The following is a 20185-nucleotide window of genomic DNA, read 5'->3' on the forward strand; positions in this document are numbered from 1 at the left end:
GCGGTAGTTTGAGCATTCTTTGGCATTGCCTTTCTTTGGAATTAGAATGAAAACTGACCTTTTCCAGTCCTGTGGCCACTGCTGAGTTTTCCAAATTTGCAGCATACTGATTGCAGCACTTTCACAGCATCATCTTTTAGGATTTGAAACAGCTCAACTGGAATTCTATCACCTCCACTAGCTTTGTTCATAGTGATGCTTTCTAAGGCCCACTTGACTTCACATTCCAAGTTGTCTGGCTCTAGATTAGTGAGCACATCATCATGATTTTCTGGGTCGTGAAGATCTTTTTTGTACAGTTCTTCCATGTATTCTTGCCACCTCTTCTTAATATCTTCTGCTTCTGTTAGGTCCAGACCATTTCTGTCCTTTATCGAGCCCATCCTTGCATGAAATGTTCCCTTGGTATCTCTAATTTTCTTGAAGAGATCTCTAGTCTTTCCCATTCTGTTCTTTTCCTCTATTTCTTTGCATTGATCGCTAAAGAAGGCTTTCTTATCTCTTCTTGCTATTCTTTGGAACTCTGCATTCAGATGCTTATATGTTTCCTTTTCTCCTTTGCTTTTTGCCTCTCTTTTCACGGCTATTTGTAAGGCCTCCCCAGACAGCCATTTTGCTTTTTTGCATTTCTTTTCCATGGGGATGGTCTTGATCCCTGTCTCCTGTACAATGTCATGAACCTCATTCCATAGTTCATCAGGCACTCTATCTATCATATCTAGGCCCTTAAATCTATTTCTCACTTCCACTGTATAATCATAAGGGATTTTATTTAGGTCATACCTGAATGGTCTAGCGGTTTTCCCTACTTTCTTCAATTTGAGTCTGAATTTGGCATTAAGGAGTTCATGATCTGAGCCACTGGAGATCAGTGGAGAAATAACTCCAGAAAGAATGAAGGGATGGAGCCAAAGCAAAAACAGTACCCACTTGTGGATGTGACTGGTGATAGAAGCAAGATCCGATGCTGTAAAGAGCAATATTGCATGGGAACCTGGAATGTCAGATCCATGAATCAAGGCAAATTGGAAGTGGTCAAACAAGAGATGGCAAGGGTGAATGTCGACATTCTAGGAATCAGCGAACTAAAATGGACTGGAATGGGTGAATTTAACTCAGATGACCATTACATCTACTACTGCGGGCAGGAATCCCTCAGAAGAAATGGAGTAGCCATCATGGTCACCAGTAGAGTCCGAAATGCAGTACTTGGATCCAGTCTCAAAAACGACAGAATGATCCCTGTTTGTCTCCAAGGCAAACCATTCAATATCACAGTTATCCAAGTTTATGCCCCAACCAGGAACACTGAAGAAACTGAAGTTGAACGGTTTTATGAAGACCTACAAGATCTTTTAGAACTAACACCCAAAAAGATGTGTTTTTCATTATAGGGGACTGGAATGCAAAAGTAGGAAGTCAAGAAACACCTGGAGTGACAGGCAAATTTGGCCTTGGAATGCAGAATGAAGCAGGGCAAAGACTAATCGAGTTTTGCCAAGAAAATGCACTGGTCATAGCAAACACCCTGTTCCAACAACACAAGAGAAGACTCTACACATGGACATCACCAGATTGTCAACACTGAAATCAGATTGATTATATTCTTTGCAGCCAAAGATGGAGAAGCTCTGTACAGTCAACAAAAACAAGACCAGGAGCTGACTGTGGCTCAGATCATAAGTCATAGCACACTGTGCTTAATTTTTTATGTATGTTTCTCATGCTGTGTAAATGGTGACATTCTATACGTATTTTTTATAAGCAGTTAATTATAAGATTTTCTGCTTTTTTTTCCACATACTGATTTCTCATATGTATATTTGGATGATTTTTTCATATCAATTGTAAAGAGTTATACAGCTTATTTAGCTCCTTCATGTAGGTTCCCAGCCTCTGGCACATTAGAAGCAGTGTATCCAGGAAGAATGTCGGCATTGAAAGTAACAAGACCAGCACCCAAGCCTGCTGAGAGTAAGGCTATGAGCCCGAGGCAGCAGGAGAAGTGAGCTCCAAGAGGACTGCCCTTGAGCTGTGACAGGTGACCCTGGCCGCTCCTCCTGCAGGGGAAGAGGTCCTGTAGTCCTATTCCTGTGGAAGAATGAAGGCGGGGAGAAGGATGAGAGGTGTCCTTGTCCTGTCTACCCTTGAAAGGGTCATGGATGTCTTTCTTCTGTGGACTGAAGCATAAAGGTGATTAGGGAAGTGCCCCATCTTTATGTTTGTTCACAGATGTAGAAAAAGAGAGTTCCCTAGGCGTAGAGACTGTCTTTCGTTTGAGTCACAGCATCTGTTATTGTGTTTATTTGACATTTAATTAAGTGCATGAAACAAAGGTGAAAAGTAATTGTCAACTGGAAACCAAGATTACCTATTTCTGACAAATGTGTGGAAAACTCTGTTTTTTTAAGATGATGTTTAAGAAGTTATATCTATTAAGTGAAATCGTATATATCTGTCTGTATTTTGTACATATTCCAGATATGTTTATATCAGTGTGGACACTGATATTCACTGGATTGGTGTATTCTTGGTAGAAAAATCATTAATAATCGAGTTGCCTGTTAACCCAAGTTATCACACAGTCTATACAACCAGTATACATACTTTGCCTTTTGCATTTCCTCTGTGTCTCTGTTTTTAGTTTAGTGGAACACATTTAATTAATTGCTGCTTTCTATTAAACCTTTCAGTTCAGTTGCTCAGTCGTGTCTGACTCTTTGCGACCCCATGGACCACAGCACGCCAGGCTTCTCTGTCCTTCACCAACTCCCGGACTTGCTCAAACTCATGTCCATTGAGTTGGTGATGCCATCCAACCATCTCATCCTCTCATCCCCTTCTCCTCACACCTTCAATCTTTCCCAGCATCAGGGTCAGGATCTCTTCTAATGAGTCAGTTCTTCACATCAGGTGGCGAAAGTATTGAGTTTCAATTCAACATCAGTCTTTCCAATGAACATTCAGGACTGATTTCCTTTAGGATGGACTTGTTTGGTTCTCCTTGTAGTCCAAGGGACTCTCAAGAGTCTTCTCCAACACTGCAGTTCAGTGAACCTTTAGGTACCTTTAATATAGCTATGCTTTCAATAAATGTTTTTAAAAAGGAATGTAATGTTTATATTTTGTAGAAAATGGCTCTCTGTACATAGTGATGGATTACTGTGAAGGAGGGGATCTGTTCAAAAGAATAAATGCTCAGAAGGGCATTTTGTTTCAAGAGGACCAGGTGAGTTAGCATATAGGCGATCGAGTCTTAATCCACAAATGTTGTTGAGAAGTCATTCAAAGCTTATTTTTTATACATGTGTTTCTTTATAACTACAGGTGCTGACTGAGTTTTGGCTGCATACTCCAGCACTGCAGTCACGTTTCTGCTCTCATGAGATGTTTTATAATTTATGTTGTCAACTTTTCTTGTGACTTGTGGGTTTGGTATCATGTTTTGAGAGTCCTGTGTCAGTCAAAGATACTATAGAAAATCAGCCTTTGTTTTCTTCCTCGCTTTATACTTTAATTTTTTCATTTTTAAAAATGCCATCTACTTGGATTTTCTTTTTTTGTTTTTTTTTTGGTGTTAGAAGTGATGTAGAAATTCAGCTTTTTTACTTTCAAGTGGCCAACTGCAGAGTGTGTATTTATATCTGATGAATGCAGGATGAGAAAGAAGTCAGAGGTGTCTTCCAGTAGTCCAGCTTGATTTTTTTTTCCCTCTTGTGATTTTTACTTTTCTGGAACAGTGGTATATTTAACAACAAAGAAATATCACTCACCATCATGCTATCCTAAAATATAAAGTATTTCCATTTTTCACTCTTCTCTGAAAATTTCTTTCCATATTCTGATTTATAAAAGATGCTTTAGGAGCAGTTCTTACATTTAAATGTAGTGTGTGTACTGCATGTAGTGTGACTGTTGATCTGAATATCTACCTAATGTAAATGACATTAATTATGATGAAATTAAAAAGTATAACTTTTTTTTTAAGGATTTAGATCCTATCTTCCCCAGATATTCCTGAGTTCTTTTAATGAACAAGGAAAGACTTAATGTGAAATATAAATTTTTAAAGAAATGATCTGATTTATCCCCCCTAGATTTTGGACTGGTTTGTACAGATATGTTTGGCACTAAAACATGTACATGATAGAAAAATTCTTCATCGAGACATAAAATCACAGGTATGTTTTTTCTGTCACTACTAACTTCTAAGTAGATTCGGACATTGGGTCAGCATTGTCTTGGGCAAAGACTGGACAGTAACAGTATTTCTGGTTTTTTTCCGTCTCTTTTACAGAACATATTTTTAACCAGAGATGGAACAATACAACTTGGAGATTTTGGAATTGCTAGAGTTCTTAATAGGTAAACTTTGGTTTGATACATTGTCTTCAGTGAAGTTTTAATCCATGGTGGTATACTTGTGATAATTTAGATCTTTAAGTATCTTAAGTTTCTCCAATAATTCTCTTTTTGTTCTAGTACCGTAGAGCTGGCTCGAACTTGCATAGGGACCCCATACTACTTGTCACCTGAAATCTGTGAAAATAAACCGTATAATAATAAAAGGTATTTAAAATGATAACTTATTTCGTGTTGTATAATATTTTCTTTAAATCTTTCTTTGTTATACTATATTAACTTTCAGAATATTATTCTAAAATCATTAATGGACATATGTCCACGTATATATGTATTCATATGTATATATACTTTTTAAGTATATAATGAGGGGAATTGTAAAGAAGCTATTTCACTGTTGCTAAAGGAACTATAGAATTACTTTCTTATCTAAGTTATAATGGGAAACAGTGCTTTCTTTGTCTTTCTTTTCATAATAGTTACTTCCTATTTAATTACAATAATTGATATTTATTGAACACTTGCTATATGCCAGATACTGTTTTAAATGCACTGTATATATTAACTCTTTTTATCTTCACAGTAGCCTTGTGAGTTGTAAGTATTTGTCATTCCTCCTTTCCTTAGAAGGAAAACAAATGCAGAGAGAGGTGAAGTGACTTCATAGTCCCAGGCATCTGATTCCCAAGTCCAAATTAACAATCACTGAGTCATAGTGCGGCTAACAGATTGAATAGTGTGTCAGGAAGAGGAATTCTGCCACTGAATTCCAGTTACCTTTTGTTTTCTCTCACACACACTCATTTAAAAATCCCAACCCAGAAACATTGACCTCGGTTTTGAAAGCACCCTACGAGGCTAAAAGGAAGTGGTGGCTGGCAATAATGCATGTATTCAGGATTGCTATCCACCCTGCCCCTCTTTTCTTTTGAGGGTAGGGAAACTATTTAAGACCTGAGCAGAAGGGGTGAGAGCATCATCTGAGCAATGTATTTAAATCAGTTATGATGATCAGTCAAGTCCATGGAGTGTTTTATTAGTGGATAAACTAAAGGAGAACAGTATTTTCTTTGAGCTAAAGTAATTTTACATGTTAATGCTGTTTCAGTGTCTTTTGGGTGATTCAGTTATGAAAATATTAGTCTTTAAATTTGAAGTGGATTTAATCATCTCTTGGAGAATTTTATATAAAATTGATTTTATGAAAAAAATACTTTAAAACAGTAGTGGATAAACATCATTAATTATGCTTGGAAATTCATATTTTCCCAGATGTTTCTTAAAAAATTTTATTAATAAGATCATTAATGTTTTTATTTATAGCTTTTAGTTTATAACATGTTCAAGTTACTAAAGGCTTTTTACATTTACTTTTTTATCTTAGTGGAATCTTAAAATTAAACAGATTTTGGGGTTGCAGTTTTACTTTGTAGATTTTTGTGAGAGATTGGGTAGATAACTTTAGGGTTTCAGTAATGGACTTTATTCTTTTCCAGTACATTCAGCTTCCAAGAGCAGTGGTTTTTGCTCTTTTTGACTTGTAGCTCTGAATTGTGAGGGTTTTTTTTTTCTCTTAAAAATAGAAATAGTCTTTTAGTTATAAAAATATGTTTATTTAAGATAAAAGCGCAGAAGAGACTGTGGATAAAGATGATAGTGTAACTAAGTCTTGAAATTAGAAAATAAATTAATGTATTTACTCTTGAACATTTTTTAGTTGGTTGTCATAGATTTGTTTCAGATTTACTTTTAGTAAATTAATATTTTCTTCATTACTTTATACTATTTAAGAAATTGTATTTTGAAAATGATTAAATAAAGCATTTTTAACTTTTTGCAAAATAAAAAACTGAAATACCTGAAATTTACTGATTTTGTTTAAATATTGTTTTGTTAATGACACTTAAAGTAATTATTTAGGCAACTTACTTTTCTAATCTGGGATAACTGCTTTCCTCATTTAGTTATGGTTGAAATTTTAAGTTTGAAAGAACATGTTTTATGGAACCCATATTTTTGCAAAATATTTTCAAGCTGCTTTGTCTTCTTAAAGTGAAAATCGTTTAAAGTAATTTCTGATTCTTAGAGAACATCTCTCATTTTTCTGTTTTCTAGTGATATTTGGGCTCTGGGGTGTGTCCTTTATGAGATGTGCACACTTAAACATGCAGTAAGTAGAAGTTTGTGAAATATTTTACAAATTATGTCAAAAAAACCTATAATATTTGTTTAAAAGAACTCATTTGCCGTCTTTCAGATGACCTACTTGTACTAGGAATTAACTCTTCTCTGCTGGTTTGTAAATTTCTCAGTATTTTCTGACGTGTAAATGTAAATCAATTTTCCCTTAACATATGTGCATATATCACATATGCATGGTTATATATGTTGTTACAATATCATATATCATACTTCATTCTAGAGAACTATTCCTAAAGACAAATCGGCTATCTTTTTAATGTTAAACTTGCATAATGAATTTGATATTTTGGCTTAACAGACTATTAATTTCATTTTAGCAATTTTTCTCAAAACATCCAAATTATTTGACTTTAGAATTGAAATTATCTAAAGAACAGTTTTCAGCATATTTATGGAGAGATGATTTTACTGATGCAAGTAGTCTTTAATTCAGAGTATTTTAAAATTTTCACTTTTTAGGTGGCACATAATTTACCAGAAAGGGGAAGTTCTTGTTCTAAGTAGGTTCAGTTTTAATCATTTTCCATATTAAAATCTTGCTTTTTAAAAATGCTTCCTCTACTGATTAAACAGTAATATATTTTTATTACAGAAAACTTAAGGGAATAAATAAAACCATAGGAAAGTGAATAAATATCAAAAGTGTCAGTAGTGTCTGCTTGCAAATTGTTTCTTTCTAGACTTTCTTCTAGAATAATTTATAAAGTGAGTTCCATTTTTGTTTTTTTATTCCCTCATAAGTTTTGTTGTGTTGTATAAGCACTTTTATAGCCTATCTTTATTGCCTGATGTTATTTGAGTTTTTTTTTTTTTTGCTGTGTTTTTTCATGGTTGCATTGTCTTCCATTTTATTACCTTAAGATTTTATTTTTCTTAAGGAAAAGAGCATAGATTGCCAAAGTGATATGACCTGGTGGATATCAGATCTGCATTTTAAGAAATTGGTCAGTTTTTCTGTGACATACAGTGATTTAGGTTTAAATCCATATATTTTTATTATTATTATTTTTTTGGCTGCACCCTGCCACTATGGGATCTTAGTTTCTGACCAGGGAATTGAACACTGGCCCATGGCAGTGAATGCAGAGTCATAACCACTGGACCATCAGGGCATTCCCTCAGCTCAGTTCAGTTCAGTTCAGTACCTATTTTTAGGTAGGTTTTCATTTGCATTGTTCTGTCACCGTTGCTTCTGTATTTTGGAGTTATTTACCCTTAAGTGGACATATGAAGCTCAGTAAGTCATTAATCTTTATTTTATGAAGAGCATATCATTTGAGAGATAAGTGAAATTTCATTGTAGTGAAGGAATAGAGTAATAACCTGTTTCTGCATTTAGGATTCCTTCTTAGGTACATAGACATTTCTAGACGATTGAATTGTACTCACATCTTAATAAACAATATCGTATTTTATGCGCTAGGAGAACTCAACATTTAAGAGAACTCTTTTATACTTTGTATAATTACCATTGCCTACTTCATACTGTGTTTTGTTTTCTTAACTGTATATATTAACATAAGTGTACAGCTGTTCTATACTATTTTAACTGAGACCTCAAAAGCTTAATTTTACTTTCAAAATGAAATTGTCCTTTTAGATTTTAAACTGCCCACCTTTTTTCCCCCCACTTCAGTTAGAGTTTATATTGTATTTAATCCTAAAATACATGTTTCTATTGATAAGGTTTATATTCCCCTTTGGAATACTTGCCACATTGCTGACTCCATGTGGCTTTTGGGAGCATCACACATTTAAAAATAATAATAATGAGCAGTGTATAAAAGGAAATTAATTAATACCTTTATTTATTACATTTTCCCCAAAGACTTTTAGTTCTCTAGTTAATTTCCTATTCTAGTTGCTACACCAGGGGCGCAGGAAGGCAGATCTTAAATGAAGACCCCCAGGTTTGCTTGTTTTACCACCTTGGTTATTGTTATCTTTTATAAACCCTTTATTCTGATTAGTACCTGTATTCCATCTTTCAGTTTGTTGAATATGTAAAAGTTAATCTTAGAGCAGGTTATACCATTTCATGAGAACTGGTATTTTCTTTTAAATGTGTTTGTAAATAACCAAGTGCATCTTGCTCTGGAGAGCATGTGCTGATTAAAATATTGGAAAGAGGGTTGCAGTTCTGTTGTTTGTTAATAGGAAACACTCTATTTCTCATTGTTGATACTCACATTTTCAACTTATGTTTCCTGTTTCATTTATTTTCTCAATTTTAGTTTGAAGCTGGCAATATGAAAAACCTGGTACTGAAGATAATATCGGGATCTTTTCCACCTGTGTCTTTGCATTATTCTTACGATCTCCGCAGTTTACTCTCTCAGTTATTTAAAAGAAATCCTAGGGATAGACCATCAGTCAACTCCATATTGGAGAAAGGTTTTATAGCCAAACGCATTGAAAAGTTTCTCTCCCCTCAGGTATGGTTTTGTATTTTTTCATTTTGTAGTTAAATTGAGCAGGAGGCTTGTGGAGCTTGACTGGGGCGTGGCCTCTTTTGTTTGGAAGAGAGCTCTTTGCAGCCCTTGGGGGTGTGTGCCTTTCCCAGCTGTGCTGGAGTCACTTTCCTTTCTGTTTTCCTGCTACTCTTCCCCTTCCTGTTTGCGTTCCAGCTGTGCTTTTGCATTCCTTCTCTGTTTCCTCTTAACACTTTCTGCAGAACTTCTGACACCTCTCATTACCATGTGTATAGCAGTTTTTATACATCAGGCAGAATTCAGTTCAGTCCTGACCCTGTGTACCCAGATGTGGCATCAGATCCTACAGTTCAAGGGCTCAGTCTCTCCCACAGGACCACTCCCACTTCAGAAGCCATTTGTAAGGGCAGGTTGTCACCTGTGCTACTGACCGTCTGGTTTATGTGTCAGGTTCCCGTGACCCCTGCCTCTGGTTCCATTGATATGCTTGCTGGAGCAGCTCACAGGACTCGAAGAAATTTACTTCCATTCACCAGTTCATTATAAAGCATGTAGTAAAACATGTGCTTGCTGGAGCAGCTCACAAGACTTGAAATTTACTTCCATTCACCAGTTTATTATAAAGCATGTAGGTGAACGGCCAGGAAAAAAAGCACATAATGGTGAGGTCTGGAGTCATCCTAAGTGCAGGAACTGGGATCCCCCCTTGAATGTTTGCCAATTCAGAAGCTCTCTTAACCTTTTCCCTAGTTTTTTATGGAGTCTTCATTAGTAGGCATGATCAGTAAATCTTTGGTCCTTAGTGATTGGTTTCAGCCCCTTTCCTCTCCTGGTTAGGGGAGGGCAGTGACATTGGAACTTTTAACCCTCTAATCAGGGAGTTGGTTTCCCTGGCAGCCAGCTTCCATCCTTAAGTGCTTTCCAAATGTCATCTCATTAACAAATTTTGGTGTGTCTCAAACAAACGGGCTTGTTTTGAACAACAAAAGGCGCCTTTATGTGCTTCCCACTGAGGAAATTTCAAGGATTTTAGGAGCTGTGTGCCAGGAACTGAGTGCTGACCAAGTATGTATTTCTTAGTCAAAATACCACAGAGTTATTCCTCTGTCTCTTCAGTTTCTCTTATTTTGTTTTCTAGTTTTGTTTTTTTAATTCTGGTAAAATAGATACAGGATAAAATTTATTAATATCACGAGTTTTGAGTGTACAATTAAATGCATTCATAGTGCTGTGCACCCATCACCTCATCCATTTCCAGGTCTCTCTTCCTCTTAAAAAACTGAGTCTATACCCATTGATCAGTACCTCCCCTCTGCCTCACCCTGCCCCTGGTATCCATCTTTATATATTCTCTGTCTTCTTGGGTTTCCAACGGTAAGACTATTCAACATTTGTCTGCCTCCCTTTCCTCACCTGTGAACAATGGGATTATAAATGTATCTAATTAATAATGCCTTGAAGTGGTTACCAGAGTCAAAAATGATAATGCTTGTAAAGTGCTTAGTGTCTAATACTTATTAAGTATTTAGTATACTCAATATATGTTAAGATTATCAATATATCACTTTACTATGCTAATATAAGTATATTATCTTTATAATTGCTTTTTCTCCAGTAGAAGATGATTTCAAACCATTGTGTATGGGCATGTATATGTATATATAATAGATTGCTGACTCATGATTCCTCCTCTACTACTTGCATGCAGGTGTATAATAAATACTTGTTGAGTTGAATTTTAATTGAACACGGTTTATCAAAAATCTATCTCAAGTCAGTTAGTATATAAGTATGGTCACCTGTGCCAGGGTCCAGCTCCGGTGGATCCAGGGTAATTTGAAGTGTGAACGGTGTAGGCAAGGAAAAACTTATTTATTTATTTAATTAGAAATATAAGAGTAGATTAGGAAGAAATAGTGTAGTAGGAAAATTTAGTGGAGAAAAGAGGCTGAATAACTTGGTTTACATGGAAAGCCAGTAATGTTCCAGACAAGGAGCTTGCACCATCTACGTTAGGCCACTGGCGCCCACTTGAATATCGAAGGGTGCCCCGCCTTGGGCTCCCTTTCACGCAGATCTTAGAAGCCGGGGCAAGTAAGTAGACATGGCGAGCCTCCACGCCCCAGATGGGAATTCAGCCAGAAAATAGAGTAAAGAGGAGACATGGGGAAACCAGTCCTTCCAATGACTGGCCTGGCCTCTATTGTCTAGAAAGGCCTTTTATACCTTTTTGATTGTACATAGAGATCAATGGGTAATACAAAACTTTGCAGCATTAGCAGCCCAGTCTCTTATCAAAACCAGGCTTTTCTCTCTGCATACCTAGTTGTATACACAAGTCTTAGGTGATTTACATCATCTTCCGACTGAAAGGGCCAATTAACATTTTACAGCCTTTTTTCTGATAAGGGTTTGTCAACCAGAAGACTTATTTGTGTTGATCTTCCCAAAGTCTGGTGCCACTCTCAGAAAGCACTAAATAAAGTCACATTCTTACATAGCAAAGATACAGCAACTTATAAGAAGTAAGAGGAGTACAGTGATTTATAACAAAAAAAAGTAATTAACTCAAAAGTCTAATGTTGGTAACATCAAAACTACTATATACCTTTTTCCATATCCTGATTGCATTGATTAATATCCTCCCAGTTGCCTAAAAGATAAAGAATATGGAGGCCTGGCAGCAGTCATTGAGTCAACAGTGAAAACCCGTCACCAATATGATTTTTAGCTCTTTAGAAAAGGCTCTGTATCTTTAAGATGTTTTTAAGCTTTGTGCCTCTCACGGTTGAGGGGCTGCAAGCAATTCACAAGCTGTAAAAAGTCCAGGGGAACCTGTTAGGCAAGCTAGAGAGTTATCAGAGGGGGTTTGAACTGAAACATCCCTTTCAAATGCAGAAGACTAAAGCCCTGAGTTGACTTTTTCCAGAGTGTGTCAGAAGAGTGGGAAAGCACAGTACAATAAGGCAGGCAGATTCTTATTTTTGGGGTACATGCTCAGAAAATACCAGGGGGAAACCCTAAGGCTTGACTCGCCTTGCCCATCAGGCCTGTGCCGCATGACCTTGTCACAGGATTCCTCACGCTGGCTCCCTGCACACCTGAAAGTGGAATTATTTTATATAATTTCTGTGACCTTTGTTGATTTAAATGATCACTGTTAAACTGTTCTATGAATCATATCTACCAAAATCATAATTTTATTAATTTAAATGTTCATGAGACGAGAGGGGAGTGTCATATATCTCTGACTTTTAACAGAATATCCATATGAGCAAATAATCTTCAGGAAACAGATATGTGGATTTAACTGTTACTACCAAGAGAATACATTAGTAAGCAAGAAAGACAGTTAAAATTTGGCAGTTAAAGGCCACTAATATAGGGCATAGCTACAATCTCTGAAGTGTGGGTGTTTTACAAGATTGCTTTGTTACAAATAACATTTTCAAGCACAGATTAATGGTGCAGTGTGCTATTGTTTTTGACAGCTACTAGAGAAGAAAGAATGACTTCAGTCAATCTCTCTGAGTTTCTTTTCTCCCATACCAACAGTTAGGACAGACATATAGTCTCAAGGCTGAAGCACTAGAATTCAACTCAGTTCAGTTCAGTCACTCAGTCATGTCCGACTCTTTGTGACCCCATGGACTGCAGCACGCCAGGCCTCCCTGTCCACCACTGACTCCTGGAGCTTACTCAAACTCATGTCCTTTGAGTCGGTGATGCTATACAACCATCTCATCCTCTGTCATCCCCTTCTCCTCCCGCCTTCAGTCTTTCCCAGCATCAGGGTCCTTTTCAATGAGTCAGGAATTCAACTAGCCAGCAACAAAAGAAAATACTCAAGCCTGATATACACAGAATATGTAACATGGAAAGAAAAGAGGGCAGGTGATGGCTACTAGTAACAAGAGTATTTGACAGACATCCTTAGTAAATACATGGTATCTTGTTATATACCCAGCACTTAGATTTCACTCTTCACCAAAAATGTTCTGCTCTTCTTATGATTTTTCTGCTGTATATCTGCATTTGATTAATTCTAGAAGAAAGCTTGTCCAGAGAAATGATAAATAAGTTGGTAAGACTGGGAAGAAATTAATATAAGAGAAATTTGATGAACGGACAGTTTAGATTTTAGTACAGTTTATTTGGCAGCATAATTGTGACTGAAAAAGAAAAAAAATGTATTCTGATTAATGGCTAGTTATTTTTTAATTTGAAAATTTCACATCTTTTCTAACCCGCCCCCCCCCCCCCACCTCTTTCAATTTAAGCTTATTGCAGAAGAATTTTGTCTAAAAACATTTTCCAAGTTTGGAGCACAACCTCTTCCAGGTAAGTAGAATTTAACATGAATCCTTTCCTGTGTTTGTGGACACAGTACTGTGTTTGATTATACTGATTATATTGGAGATATTTGTAGATACAATAAGTTGGAGTAGTTGTATGATAAATCTAATCCAGAGGAAATGAATCTAAAATTTTTTTATGATATGTGATGAGTTAATAACAAAGTTTCCATTTATTATTTGCCTTCATTTAAATGAATTCTATTTTGAAATCTTTCTTATTCAAGTGTTCAGCTCATATTCTGAGAATAGTTAAGAAATGTTATAAAATGCCCTAAGTGCAAATCCTTTTTTATAAGTTTATTATTTTTTTTAATTTTTGATTGTACTGGGTCTTCACTGCCTTTAGTTGCAGCAGTAGTTGTGGAACATGGGCTTAGTTGCCCCGAGGTGTGTAGAATCTTCCCCGACCACAGATAAAACCCATGTCCTCTGCATTGACAGGCAGATTCTTATCTTCTTTACCACCAGGGAAGCTCCAGTGCAGATCTTTATGTGAAATAATTTTCTTTAAGAAACATTTAGTATTGTAAAATATTTTAAAAGTAAATCGGTGTGAAGTCAGACACCTTAGCAAGGATAGTTACTCCTTTAAATACGGGCCAGCAGCAGTGGAGTATTTGTTGGATTGTCAGCGTGGTTATATATTGTTTATGTATATATCTTTGTGAGAGGGAAATCATTTTTTCCCCATGGAGTGATTTCAGATGGATTTCTGAAATCTGTGGAAGTTATTAAGACTTGAAGATTTTGGTTTTTTAAGCATAATGCTTTGCATGTCTTACTCCATTGTGAGTATAAATATTAATAAAAATGAATCCCCTATCATAAAACTTGAGCCCATAGCAGCTGGACATGGAGTGGCAATGTGCTCTTGGGAAGGCCAGATGTGTCAGCTCTGCTTAAACACCCTGGGGCTCATCCTTTGAGCCAACAGAAGTTGGCCATCCTGGCGATCAGCCTAGTGGCAACCATATTCATGAGACAGACACAAGGCAGGGCAGCATGTCCCTCCTGGCGCTCTTGTCTCATGAGAAGTCACATCTTCATCAAAGCCTCCTTGTCACACAGACAGGAATCCCTGGGTCAGCACAGTCTTCCCAGTGGGTGAGCCTCCCAGGCAATGGAGCGGGATTCCCTAGTGGGAGGAGCTGGCCAGAGGAGTGTGTGACTCAAGGTGCTAACGTAGGAGTTGTCAAGCCCCTCGTGGACTCCCCTCTTGGCAGGAAGCTTCCTCCTCCTGCAAGGCGCACCTCTGAAATGGGGCATACTCAGAAGCCAGATGAGAGCTAAGTAGCCCTCCTTCTTCTCTGGGGGGTTCAGGGTACTGTTCCTGTGGTCTCCTGGGACCCCTCCTGTTTGTGCTTTGGTGCCTCTTGCTCCTTTTCTGGCACGCATGTGGTTATGTTAATATATGTAGCCAGGTTCCAGTGGTATGGCTATGTATCTGTCTTCGAAAAGAAGCTTACAGTTCTCAGAGGCAAAATTTTTTTCCTCACATTTCCTAATTGCTGTCACAATACAGTTGAAGTATGTGTTTAGAAAAACTTACTGTAATATACTGTATCAGTTTCTCAGATCTTCTACACACTTCAATTGTGAATATAAACTGCCAGTCAAATGGCTAATGTTGCTTTTATTTTTATAAGCATTCACTAAATTGTGTAATATGTCATTATAAAAATCAAAAAGAAGAAAATAAAAATTACCCTACTCTTAATACATTTATTTGGTATATATATTTCAGTGATAACAGATGCATAATGATTGGAAATTAGGGTTGTATTATAAAGAAAGACTTTTTTTTTATTCACAATATTATATCTTGATCATTTTCTAATGCAGTTAAATATTCTTTGAAGAACAGAGTTTAATGGTAGTATTTCCTTGTAAACGCCTAGTTAAATTTTTTCTCCTTTCCCCTCCTAAAGAAGAAGCATGCTGGTTGGCAGAGATCAATCACGTGGTTCTCACACAGGGTGTAACCCTGGGGTGGAGGGCAGACTGGGTGGAGAGTAGGGCTGAGCAGGGAGAGGGAGTCAGGGAGGAAAGGACTTCAAAGAGACCTAATGGCAACCCACTCCAGTACTCTTGCCTGGAAAATCCCATGGATGGAGGAGCCTGGTAGGCTGCAGTCCATGGGGTCGCAAAAAGTCGGGCACAACTGAGTGATTTCACTTTCACTTTCCTGAATGCATCTGGGAGTCTTTGACCTCCGTTAGTCTCTTTGAGGGAGAAGGAAATGGCAACCCACTCCAGTATTCTTGCCTGGCGAATCCCGTGGACAGGGGAGCCTAGTGGGCTGCTGTCTACGGGGTCACACAGAGTCGGACACGACTGAAGCGACTTAGCATCCATGTATGCATTGGAGAAGGAACTGGCAACCCACTTTAGTATTCTTGCCCGGAGAATCCCAGGGACAAGGGAGCCTGGTGGGCTGCCGTCTATGGGGTCGCACAGAAACAGAGTCGGACACGACTGAAGCGACTTAGCAGCAGCAGTCTCTCTGAGGAATGTGAAGTGTAGACTTCCATTTTCATTACATCAGTCTTAACAGTTTATCTTCAGTTTGTCATTGTTCTAAGACTAAACCCTGTCTAGGCTTCAGTAAAGTTTAATATTGATATATAATGCGAATGTGTATATATTTTTGTGGTTCTCTCAGTTTTTTGACATCAATTAATAAACATTGTCCTTTTTAAAATTTAGTTTTTAATTGAAGTATAATTGCTTTACAGAATTTTGTTGTTTTCTTTCAAACCTCAACACGAATCAGCCATGTGAAATGAAGTCGCTCAGTCGTGTCCGACTCTTTGCGACCCCATGGACTATAGCCTGTCAGGCTCCTCCATCCATGGGATTTTCCAGGCAAGAGTGCTGGAGTGGATTGCCATTTCCTTCTCCAGGGGATCTTCCCAACCCAGGGATCAAACCCAGGTCTCCCGCATTGTAGACAGACACTTTACCGTCTGAACCACCAGGGAAATCAGCCATAGGTAGACATATATCCCCTCCCTCTTAGATCTCCCTCCCACCTCCGTCCCCATCCCACCCCTCTAGATTGATACAGAGCCCCTGTAAACATTGTTCTTGATAGATGTTGTTCTCTGAACATTTTGACCAGTTTCTACTCCTACCTGCAGTGCATAAATGTACTCGTTTCCTGGGACCCTAAGCTATAGTGATGCTTTTAAAGTACCTGTTTTTCAGTGGGTCTGTAGGTGTAGGCATTGCTCGGACTATATAAGAAGGAAATATTAATTCTCATAGTGAGGGAATTATTGTTTAACAGTTGCTCTTGAAGTTTATGTTCTGATTTTGAGAGTAATTTCTAAGGTATGGAAAGTTCTTTATAAATTTATTTTTAGCATCTTTATTGAAATGTAACCCACATTAAATTCATTTCACCCATTTATTTATTTAGTTCACCCATTTAAAGTCAGCGATTCAGTGTGCTTTAGTATACTCACAGGCGTGTACAATCGTCATCCACCATCAGTTTTAGGGGTGTGCTTTTTCTGTATGAGAAATTTTCAATATCTTAGAAGAGTGTCGCTTCTTGCTTCTTTCAGAAAGTGGCTTTAGTGTAAAATAGTCACTATGAAGGCATTGACACGTGGTAAGGAGTGAAGGAGATGTTTAGTGGAGAATCTCAAACTGAACGCTGTTAGTGATTATGAACATGAAAAAGTTCTGTGTTGAAGAATTTTGAAATTGAAGATTTAACACTGAGAACTCTGAAAATAATTCTTTGTATTATCTTCTCATGTAGCTAAAAGACCAGCTTCAGGACAAAGCTTGGCTTCTATTATGTCTGCTCAGAAAATTACAAAGCCTGCTGCTAAATATGGAATACCTTTAACAAATAAGAAATATATAGATAAAAAATTGCATGAAAGGAAACCACTCCAGAAATATAAACAGGTATGATGTGGTGGTGATGTTGCAAACTGTATATTAGTAACATTCAGTTTGACCTTATTTTATTGCAGCTCAGTTCAGTTAATCTTGATGTCTGTAGGACTGTTTTTATTGAGTTATTAAAGAGCATTGCTGTTCTCTGCTTCACCAGTCTTCTAAAACTTAGGAGACTTACAAAGTCATGAACAGACATTAAGTAGATACATTAAGTATTTGGTGCAGTAAAAAGAAAGTAACATTATAAATGAAATCATTGTTGAATAACCTAAGCAGAACCTTTCGGTTTTGTGCACAAAATAAACAGACATCTGAGATAAACATCATAAAAATCTGGGGAAAATTTGATTTTAAGGATTCATGATGAGATAATTAAATATGTGGAGGGATATGACCTTATGGTCTGTCATGTTTCAAAAGAAAATTAAGGCCTGTAGCATTTAGGTCCTGTGCCTAAAAGCATGGATTAGTTGCAAGAATTTGTCTTTTTTCTTCATGTCTGTAGCTGCTGTATTCTCTGGAATATGGCACCTGTTGGTTTTGCTCTGTGTCTGCACATACATGTACACAAATGCTCAGAAAAAAGTGTCGGTACACAGGTGTGCTGTAAGACAAACCTCACAGGAGGGGAGTCCTTCGTCTTAGGCATGCATGATGTGTGCACTGTCCAGCTCCAGGGTCTTGAGCAGGGCAGTGAAGGGTATATTTCCAGCTGAAGGGCACTGTGACAGCTGGCACCCTGGGTTTGTGGATTTTACTTTTATTGTTGTTGTGTTTGTTATTTTTGTTCAGTTGCAAAGTTGTGTCCAGCACTTGTGACCCCGTGCACTGCAGCACGCCAGGGTTCCCTGTCCCTCCCTATCTCTCAGAGGTTGCCCAAGTTCATGCCCATTGAATCAGTGATGCCATCCAACCTCATCCTCTGTCGCCCCCTTTTGCTCCTGCCCAGCATCAGGGTCTTTTCTAATGAGTCGTCTCTTTGTATCAGGTGGCCAGAGTATTGGATCTTCAGCTTCAGCATCACTCCTTCCAGTGAATATTCAGGGTTGATTTCCTTTAGGATTGACTGGTTGGATCTCCTTGCAGTCCAAGGGACTCTCAAGAGTCTTCTCCAGCACCGTAATTTGAAGGCATCAATTTTTCGGCACTCAGCCTTCTTTATAATACATCTCTCACAGCCGTACATGACTGCTGGAAAGACCATAGCTTTGACTGTACAGACCTTTCTCGGCAAGGTGATGTCTTTGCTTTTTAATACACTGTCTAGGTTTGTCATAGCTTTCCTGCCAAGAAGCAATCACCTTCTGATTTCATGGCTGCAGTCACCATGTGCAGCAGTCTTAGAGCCCAAGAGGAGGAAGTCTGTCACCGCATCCATGTTTTTCCCTTCTGTTTGCCATGAAGTGGTGGGACTGGATGCCATGATCTTAGTTTTCTTAATACTGAGTTCTAAGCCAGCTTTTTCACTCGATTCTTTCACCCTCATCAGGAGACCTTTGTAGTACCTCCTCACTTTCTGCCATTAAAGTGGTATCTACATATCTGAGATTGTTGATATTTCTCTTGGCAGTCTTGATTCCAGCTTGTAACTCATCCATCCCAGCATTTCACATGATGTACTCTGTGTATAAGTTAAATAAGCAGCCTTGTCATACTCCTTTCTCAATTTTGAACCAGTCAGTTGTTCCATATAAGGTTCTAACAATTGCTTCTTGACCCGCAAACAGGTTTCTCAGGAGACAGGTAAGATGGTCTTATATTCCCATCTCCTTAAGAGTTTCCACAGTTTCTTAATGATCCACACCAATCAAAGGTGTTAGTATAGTCAATGAAACAGAAGTAGATATTTTTCTGGAATTCTCTTCCTTTCTCTATGATACAGTGAATGTTGACAATTTGATCTCTGGTTCTTCTGCCTTTCCTAAACCTAGTTTGAACAAGTGAACATTCTTGGTGCGCATAATGCTGAAGCCTAGCTTGAGGGATTTTGAGCATAACCTTACTAGTATGGGAGATGAGTGCAATTGTCTGGTAGTTTGAACATCCTTAGTAGTGCTCTTCTTGGGAATTGGGATGAAGATTGAACTTTCCAGTCCTGTGACCACTTCTGGGTTTTCCGAAATTGCTGACATATTGAGTGTAACACTTTAATAATGTCATCTTTTAGGATTTTAAATAGCCTGCTGGAATTCCATCACCTCCATTTGCTTTATTGGCAGCAGTGCTTCCTAAGGCCCTCTTAACTTCATACTCCAGAATTTCTGGCTCTGGGTGAGTGACCAAACCATCGTGGTTATCAGGGTCATTAAGTTATGACCAACCTAGATAGCATATTCAAAAGCAGAGACATTACTTTGCCGACTAAGGTCCGTCTAGTCAAGGCTATGGTTTTTCCTGTGGTCCTGTATGGATGTGAGAGTTGGACTGTAAAGAAGGCTGAGCGCCGAAGAATTGATGCTTTTGAACTGTGGTGTTGGAGAAGACTCTTGAGAGTCCCTTGGACTGCAAGGAGATCCAGCCAGTCCATTCTGAAGGAGATCAACCCTGGGATTTCTTTTGGAAGGAATGATGCTAAAGCTGAAAGTCCAGTACTTTGGCCACCTCATGCATAGAGTTGACTCATTGGAAACGACTCTGATGCTGGGAGGGATTGGGGGAAGGAGGAGAAGGGGCTGACAGAGGATGAGATGGCTGGATGGCATCACTGACTCGATGGACGTGAGTCTGAGTGAACTCTGGGAGATGGTGATGGACAGGGAGGCCTGCTGCGATTCATAGGGTCGCAAAGAGTCAGACACGACTGAGTGACTGAACTGAACTGAACTGAAGGTCTTTTTTAAACGATTCTTTTGTGTATTCTTGCCATCTTTTCTTGATCTCTTTTTCTTCTATTAGATCTTTACCATTTCTGTCCTT

General features: G+C 38.0%; 1 protein-coding gene across 19 annotated transcripts in view; it reads left to right on the top strand.

Annotated features, from left to right (window-relative positions):
- NEK1 (NIMA related kinase 1) overlaps positions 1-20185 on the top strand; it is a 124856-nt gene that overhangs the window by 11683 nt on the left and 92988 nt on the right. For all 19 annotated transcript variants that reach the window (XM_060411051.1, XM_012129594.5, XM_060411058.1 and 16 more), the window contains exons 4-11: positions 3132-3229; positions 4098-4181; positions 4298-4365; positions 4483-4569; positions 6478-6532; positions 8799-8999; positions 13277-13337; positions 17124-17275. In XM_060411051.1, the coding sequence (XP_060267034.1) occupies positions 3132-3229; positions 4098-4181; positions 4298-4365; positions 4483-4569; positions 6478-6532; positions 8799-8999; positions 13277-13337; positions 17124-17275 (806 nt within the window). The remainder of the gene's footprint in view (positions 1-3131; positions 3230-4097; positions 4182-4297; positions 4366-4482; positions 4570-6477; positions 6533-8798; positions 9000-13276; positions 13338-17123; positions 17276-20185) is intronic.

This window comes from Ovis aries, chromosome 2, assembly GCF_016772045.2.
Source record: "Ovis aries strain OAR_USU_Benz2616 breed Rambouillet chromosome 2, ARS-UI_Ramb_v3.0, whole genome shotgun sequence".
NCBI classification, from domain to species: domain Eukaryota; kingdom Metazoa; phylum Chordata; class Mammalia; order Artiodactyla; family Bovidae; genus Ovis; species Ovis aries.